Genomic DNA, 8,711 nt, shown 5'->3' with positions numbered 1-8,711 from the left:
GACATTTTCCCATTTTCCCTCTAATTTGTCCAAGATTGCAGTTCTGACAAAAGGAAAGCACCCTAATAGTTCCAATACCAAGTACCAAGGATTCTATTTTTGTCTTGGGATGGGGGGGGGGGGGGGCTGGTAGGAGAGTTGAGGATATGCGGGGAGGGGAATGAAAATGGGGAAGGTGAATGGCCTGTCGCGTCAGTATAGTCTTGTCGGAAAATTGCTCCAGGTGGTTAGCATGGAAAGTAGTGTTACTTTGGTCTACAGTATGAGGCAAATGTGGTGAATTGTGAGAATTTTTTTTAAAAAAGTTATAAGAACAGTTGACGCTTGCAATATAGAACTAATTTATTAGCCTGGTTTTCAGGCCGTTTAAAATTGTGGTAAAATTGGGGTAGGCGAAGAAAATTGCTAAAAAATATGCAAGCGAGCGTCAAAACGAGGACTCTTCTCGGTCTTTTTGTTTTGTCAGCTGGCTTACAAGTATCTTTCATTCTTTTGATGGGTTACTGAAGCTTTTTTTTGGTCAAAACGTCCAAGTTTGAAGCGGTTTTGTTTCAGTAATTAGTTTTACTTTCCATATTGATGAAGACAATTTTTCATAAGAAAGCACTTCGCATTTGGACTCTGTTTGAAAAAGGAGGCTGAAGAAGGATCATTGCATACCTCCCGTATCGCGTTTTCATAATCAATGTGCACAAATAAATTATGCACATGACAAGAAAAAAGTAACGTGAACGTGTTGTCATTTGTCGAGTGTCCCTCCTCTGCTAGGATCTCTTTACTGTCCCAGAAGTGCCTTATTTGAGAGCAAGGCTTCCTTGGACCAATGAATTTTTGCCAAGTTATTCTTGGTCATAAAACCTTTCACACGACCCATCCTCTTCCAACGCTTCTTTCAAGTTTCAATTTCATTGTGCTTTTCCTTTTTCTCCACCTTCAGTTTAAAAACCACTCACCAAGTCCCCTTGAACATCACTTCACAACACACGAGAACGATATTTTGGGCGGGTTTACTTGCCAAGAGCGAACCGCAGGAAGACGCTTTCTGCACGGTTCGCTTTGCATAGAGTCTCTTTTTTGAAACAATGGCTGGTAAGCCGGCGGGAAGAGCCAGGCGATATGTCACTTCCAACTTTCTTTGTATAGATTCTAAAATCACTGGCCAAGTATTTGCTCACCCTTATGGGGTATTTGTTTATAGTTTCCCTCGTGGCTAAGACATGTCGCTTCGCGCGGCCTGTTTGTGTGCTTTAATGTTTTCCTCTTTTTGCAAAATCCACTTCAAAGAACTTGCAAAGACCTAACCTGCGATTAGGCGTTCTTTTCTGTTATTTTCCGCCGTCCTCTCTGAAGAAAAGAAACAGCCTGATCACAGGTTGAGCAAAGACCTTGAATCTGACATAAAAAATGGACTTTTTCTACGTTTTAATAATAAAATTTCAAGTTGCTTCAACGGGGTTTGAACCCATTGGACCTTCTCCGATGTTGAGTGCAATTTCTACCAACTGGGCTCATGTTGGTCTCACGTGACCACTGAACGGACTCAATGAATGAAATAAACATATATATATATATGTATATGTGAAGTGTGGGTCATAAAGGAGACGTGATCTTGCTTAAATCAGGTAAGTGAGAGGATCACGTCCTCCTCTGTTTTTGTCTAAAACCCGCATTTCAAATGTAATTTAAACCGGAAGACTGGGAGGGGAAGCGAAGCGGCGGAAAAATTGACAAAAAGCTTGCGCCGCGTAACGAAAAAGTCCTTTGGGCGACGTGACGTGAACATCGCTGTGTTAAATTACATGGTACGGCTAACATTCAAACTGGAACGTTTTGCCACACTGATAGTACGTAGTCATGAAAGGTTCGGATGGGTAAAGGTGGTACACGAATGGCAAAAAATTAGTCTTCAGAGATAGATGCCGCTCCCACGAGTGTCGGCCGTATTAGAAACCACAAAATTACGGAACAAAATTCTCTTAAATGTAAAATGAAATTCCTTCAGCGTAAGCACGTTTTTGTCGGCCGATAATTTTATGATAAACTTTTTATGGGTACATAACTTATCCACTTGTCGATGCGCGTGGCTTCAGCACATTTCGGTTTTTTTTTTAGCATAAATGCATTCCTTTATCACCAGAGATATTATATCCTGAAGGCCTTTTTGATATGATTTTAGTTAAATAGAAAGATGTCGTTGACTTACCCTGAAGTCGAAAGAAAATAGTATAGGACAATGATAATTCACGTTGCGCTTTTAATGCGGAAATGCGTTGTAGCACGGTAACGTTCCATTTCCGGTTGCTATAAATGCGCGCGCAATGTGGATGTTATCAACTTGAGATTCTGAACAGTTCTTGAGAGTGTCAAATGAGTGTGTATTTGCAGTGCCTTGGCGGAATGATTTGCCTGATCTGTGAACACTTTGGTCACAGACAAGGCATAAAAAATGCCTGCAAACGATATTAAACTTCTAAATTACCGTCGACGCAGCGCAATTCGACGGGCAGTTAGCGAAGATTGTCTTCTGGACGGCACCGACAACCAGAGGACGATCGCAGACCTGGGTTTTCGATGCTCAAACTAAGCAAGACGAGGATTTCTGTTGGAGACAGTGTAACTGTTTACTGGGATATCAGAGACAGTGTGGAGCGAATGACTGTATAGGTCTTTTTGATTTAGGTAGGTGTCGGAGTCCTATTTGTTGCGGCGACTTGCTGCAAAACAATCCATCGCTACAGCATCGAAATGTTTATACGAATTGGCAACTGTTTTCTTTGCGCTTAATTACGGTCATAAACATCCGAATGTATCGGTGTGAAACTTTTGTTTCAGGGTTGACAATTCTCACTTGAACATGTTAAATCCCGTCAAAACTGATCTTCAAGTCTCGGGAGTATTTTTCTGTCGCAAACTCGTTTTGGCAGAGAACACCGAGCGATTAAAACCTTGTGATATTTTGGTTATTTCGGGGTGTACCGAGTGTTATGGTACTGGGAATTATTTTAACAGTGTCATAAATAGAAGATTATGTTCATGTCGATAAGATTTGACATCTTAATGCTTTTGGTTTGGATGTCTCTTCAACATTCGATGAAATTCAATTGCATTTGAATAAACTATGAAAGGAGAGCTCGCACGCTATATGTATATATTATGCGAGTTTCTTTGTAAAAGGGCCGTGACAGTTTATTGCACATTGGCAAATATTGAAAATGTGCTGAGCGTCTTGTGAAAATATTTAACTGTGTAGCGGTTAGAAAATAAGCCATACATTTTCTGACCATTAAACATTTAACTTTACATGAACGCCACTTCATCAGCATTTGATGAGACATTCTTATGATATCGATCACGTTTTACGTTATAATCCGCTGTTTTCACGACTATATGTTGCACCCGAAATGACAAGTTCCGGATTTATTTAAGTGTGATACGGGTATCCAAGTGATGATATAAGGCAAGTTTAGCTGTTATATTACACTGCAGTTGGGAGAATCTGGTTCCAAATGGTTGGCTCTCTTCAAATTTCTTCACTGAAATATCTTTAATTAGCATGGCGGTATTTTCCTCGTGTTATAGTTTATCTCGGTGTCGACACTGCAGGAAGTTTAATATCTATATCTGAGAGGAACGACAAATTCTTTATGTGGGAGATATTAGAATATTTGAAAGTGTTCCGTTAAAAAGTTTTAAGACTATTTTGGATGCAACTGAGATCAAGATGGAGTTTTGTCTCCGTATGTAGCACATGTCTTATTAAGAGCTTTTTGACGTACGTGTCTTGATAAGGAGTTCTGTACTTTGCAAGATTCTTTGTAACGCAGTTTTTTTTCCGATACTGCTCGCATGCAGTATTTGACACGCTATGCAATGAATGACCGATCTTTGATTTTATCACAAGAACCGTAACATTAAATTTGGATGTAAATGATAAGGGTGTTTTGAAAGTGACAAGGCATTTCTCGTGGACAATAGCTTCGTTTGATTTTTTTTTCGCTGTCACGGTGCTAATTACCAAACTGCTTTACCTGCCTTCTTTCCTTCCCAAGTGCTTTTAATAAACAAAATGGTTTTTTTATTTGTTCAAATGTGTGACTAAAAGAATTTCAAAGAAAGTAAAGTGGTTTCAACACCTTCGGTAAAAGTGAGCATAATCTCTTTGTTCATACGTTCAAAGGTTTTGCAGGCTACTGCTGGCCTTTTAAGTTTTTTAAAGTTCTGTCTTCATTATACCGAATTGAAAAACTTGTCAACTTTATGTGCACCGAGAACAAAGATAATTTATTGCTCACAACATTTCATGTGCACATCTGGTGTACATAAGAGAGAGCTTCAATTTAGAAGTTTTACCAAAAGATTTGAGCCTCAATAAGCATCTAAGTTGCAAGAAGTGCAACAAATGCTTGTAACTATTTGAAGGATCACACAGAAACTTTATGTGTCCTTAATTTCCATTCTTAAAGTTTGGAAAGATTATAGGCTAAAGTGAAGTAAGTTCTTTATCCTTGTGTGCATTGTTGTCACTGACACCTCTGTGAGTAAAATTGCACTCTTTTTGCAAATTATTGTTCACTTTTAGCTTTGCCATAACCTTAAAGAAGGCAAGGGGCTTGGTTGGCTTCTTTTTGGTCCAGTGTGTGTTTTGGCTTTTTGACATGTTTATCATTCTATTCATTGCTCAATGGGTCATGTGTTTGTTAATACATTAATTTTGTGTAAATGTAAATTGCTTTGTTTCTTTGGGGAACCATATGCCTCTACAGGACTTATTAAATCTTAATGGTTCAGGTTGAATCAAAAATTGTCATTTTAAAAGAATTCATTCTGTTCTGTAATTATCGAAATAGGTCTGTGAATTTTAAAAGTAACACCACATGTTATTAAACTTTAAATAAAGTGAAAAGTTATAAACAAATACTTTTTTGAATACTGTACTATCTTTGGCCAAATGGAATTGCCATTGATAGTAATTATTGTTATAGGAGTGCCTTCACTTGGCATTTTCTTTTTTCCCTATAAAATAGAATTAAAATACTTAAAAATTTTTAAGATTTTTAATCCTGTAACTTCTTTTATAATTTCAAACAAGGGAAGCATTTATGTGCACACACCCCTTATGTGTTATAGATTTTGTGGTTTAAATAAGTGCAGAGGGAATTGTTGTCTTTGTTAACAAAATCAGGAGAAATTGATGTGGTTTTTACCCATGCAGAGAATTTTTAATACATTCAGTTCTTAGCACTCTGTTTCTTAAATATTCTTTTCATGAACCTTTATTTGATTTAGCTAGATTGCTGCTGTAAAAGACAATATTAATAAATTTAAATTGATGTACACAGCAGTTGGAAGTGAAAAAGGGATTTTGGTTGTTGTAGCTTTTTGTCTTTAAAAATAATTCCTCTTTGTTTTATTGTTTGCATTGTTACATGTTGCTATGCACCAAAACAGTGAAAAATTCAGAGCAGAAATATGGATTATATTCTTGATGAGAGTATTTACAAATTATTTACCATTGATCGAGGTAGGCAAATTTAAGGTCACCAAAAATTAAGAACTATGTACTTGAAACTAATTTTTGTTCATTAGTTTCTGAATAATATTTAGAATTAATAATAATTATTGCCTCCTGTCTTTCACAAAGACTTCGCTCAGGCGCTTAAGGTAACATTCTTTGAAGTTTTCTTGATGCCACTCCTTTGGTCTTCTTTCGCAGTACAAATTACCCGTGTGTATTTTTTGTGCTTCTGTTATTACTGCATTTATCAGTAAGGCACCCTAAGAGTTCTAAGTTAAGGATAAAATCACATGCTTTGATATGAGTAGTACCTTAAGCTGTGAAGATGGTAAGTAGTGCTTTTGACTTCATCTTTTTTTACAGTATGAGCGAGTTGATACTGTAGCAGTTAAACAAGTTTGATGGTTGGCCCAAATTATTAAAATTTTGTTTGTTCGGTCCTCGTACAGATGCAAGCTTCTTTGATTTCATTAAGAACAGGCCATCATCAAAGTAGTTTGATGTGTTGTGTTGTACTTCATCGTAATTAGTAACTTTTGGAAGCAAATTGTTGTAAGTACAGCAAACATGGTCAACAAAATTTCCTGTATTTCTAGGTTACAGTGTTTTAAAACAGGGTATTTAGGGGAAATTTTCATTTTGCTTACTTGTCACAATAGTCTTCGAAAGTTTAGGGTGCATCTTATTGCACAATGTAGCATTGTAGATCTACATGTAAGAAGTTTAATATTTGCAAGTCACTGTGTGAGACTCATATGTTTCTGGGTATGCCTTGAACAGGACACTGGTCTCACATTATTACAAGGTAGATTATAACAGTCCACAACAATTCACTGCCTTTCCCCTCAGACTGTTTCCATGGCTCTTCCTTCCCTTCTCTCTTTTTGTGCCACCTGTCTTTGTCTGTTTTGAGACAAACATTGGGTAAATGATCAATATTTACATCTCTCCAGTTATTTAGGACTACAGTTTTAATAATGTCATTCTTTACAGTGTGTAGAATAATTTGCTTGCAGATGGTCCAACGTCATTGTCAAACTACTTGGACTGCAAACAGAGGGGGATCACAGGGGCGAGAAGAGGAGCTATCAAATGGGCCATTAACAGAGATGTTACTTTTGGAGAAGGTCAGAGTAGAGTATTATAGAGTATTAATTTTTGTACATGAATGCACTGCTAATAAGCTGTTTTTTAGCTAATCACCTACAGGACCCTTGAATCATTTATCAGATTTTATGATTGGGGTTCTTGCACCCTGCTGGCAGAGCTGGCTTGCTCAATTTTGGCGTTTTTGTGAAAGACTCTGCAGGAATCGAGTAAGATCTTTATTGAGTATGCGCTACATGTTGCCAGGATGCTGTCTCGAACCCAAGCCTAATACGTCGGATCTCGCCGCCATCTTGGTTTTTCTTGGTACAGCAGGCTCAATTGTAACCAACGGTTTTATTTCTAAACGGATGCTTGCACCAGAAAAATGGTTTTGACGAGAGAAAACAAGATTGACTAGTCCAGAAGTTTGGGCTGCGGCGGCTTCAAAGAGTTGACGCGATTCCCCAGGCCGAGCCTCCTTTTCTCCTCCTCAGTAAAGAAAGAGACAAAAGGAGGCTCTGCTCGCTGGGTGGGGTTCTTGTCAATCTGCAGTAAAACGAGAACAAAACTTATTAATTTTCCACAAAGTTACAATGAGAAGCAATTTTTCAGGAGTTAGGGTCTTGTGTATTGATCAGATACTAGCACAAGAGTAAGTCAAAGTAAAAGGGTTTTAAGTGTAATGGTGATCAAAATATGGCAAATGCTTGCTTCTTGTTTGATCTTATCTAAAAGTGGATACCAACAGCTTTTTTATTTCATAGTTGAAAACAAGTGTATTTTCAAGTACATCAATGGCAAGTCTGGTTCTGTGAGGGCAATAAGTCCCACTTTATACATTTACAATCCATATGCTGAGGTAATTACCACCATAATTTGACTGAACCCATTCAGCCCTGAAGCAGTCTGATTCTCAGGACTGAGAGTGCTAAATTAATGATAAACATCGCAAGTCAGTTAATTCTGGTTTCTAGTGTCCCTATGTTACCTTTTTTTTCAATACAAATAACCTTTTGACTAAGCATTAATTTATTTGCTCACTTGTGTTATTGTTATATAAAACAATAGCAGGTAACAGGTATATGGATTTTTAGAGCAGGTATAGCTAGGTTAGTGTACAGCTGTAGGAGTAAGGGGTCCTCAGTTCAATCCTCAGTGACTTCAATGACTGTTTCGACTTTCCTCTGATCCGTGTAGCTGTCTGTTTCAACTTTCCTCTCATCTGTGTAGCTACATGTATAGATTTAAATACCTGTAGGAAAGGGAGAAGGGCAAAGAGCAGGCACACTGTCGGCTTCCATTAATACCAGCCTCGTAGCTGAAGGAAGTACCAACGTTAAATATTTAAAATGACTTTGCCTTTATATGGGGGCTCTCTAAGTGAGAACGATTTTCACAGTTGGGAGGTAACTTAACCGGTTGCAAAGGAAGACTGGAAAATCTGGGCTTTATAATGGGATCTGAATCTGGAACTTTGCTCTCTGGATTTGAGCCCTGCTCAACCCTGGAATTTTTGAAGGCTTACTTAGCAACTTCTTAAAGGCCCACCTTGTACCGACCATTTGTTTTTGTTATGGAAATTTGCATTGCTTATCGTAGTGGTCTGATTGGTTGAATTTTATCTTTGATGGAATTTTGATAAATGAAAATAATTTGTTCCATGGCATGCAATGCCTGTCGGTTGAACTTGAAGGTGGGCCTTCAAGTTGTTCTCAATTTTGACCATCTTTCGCTTTGAGGGAGTTCTTTCAAAAATTGATGAAGTTTTGTCACATCACTGCTTGTTCCTTTAAGAAAAATCAGGAAACACTACCAATAATAATATAATATCCCTGGCATCCTTTATTTGCATGTACACAAGAATTTTCCTCTCTAATATTAAATAAGTGATGGCCTTATCATATTCTAGAGAGCACTTCTTGCTACTGTAAGTAGGCTTTTGAAAATATAACATAACATTACAGTATCTGTTTGTTTGTTTGGTTGAACTTCTTTGCAGCTTGCATCTCCTCATGGCCGACCAAGGCTTGGATCACTGGTGTCAGAGGAAACTCTATTGGAATTCTCAGTATCAGGTACAGTGGACTTCCCCCCCCCCCCCCCCCTC

The 8,711-nt window shown here is 37.9% G+C and overlaps 1 protein-coding gene across 1 annotated transcript in view; it reads left to right on the top strand.

The window, feature by feature from the left end:
• The window catches only part of LOC138014772 (uncharacterized), a 52,688-nt gene that overhangs the window by 19,079 nt on the left and 24,898 nt on the right, over nucleotides 1–8,711 (top strand). The window contains 6 exon segments of the mRNA XM_068861779.1: nucleotides 2,445–2,551; nucleotides 2,554–2,635; nucleotides 2,638–2,679; nucleotides 6,532–6,642; nucleotides 7,369–7,463; nucleotides 8,604–8,679. Coding sequence (XP_068717880.1) covers nucleotides 2,445–2,551; nucleotides 2,554–2,635; nucleotides 2,638–2,679; nucleotides 6,532–6,642; nucleotides 7,369–7,463; nucleotides 8,604–8,679 — 513 coding nt within the window.

This window comes from Montipora capricornis, chromosome 1 (genome assembly GCF_036669925.1).
Source record: "Montipora capricornis isolate CH-2021 chromosome 1, ASM3666992v2, whole genome shotgun sequence".
Lineage (NCBI taxonomy): Eukaryota > Metazoa > Cnidaria > Anthozoa > Scleractinia > Acroporidae > Montipora > Montipora capricornis.
This window is presented reverse-complemented; position numbering and strand designations above follow the sequence as displayed.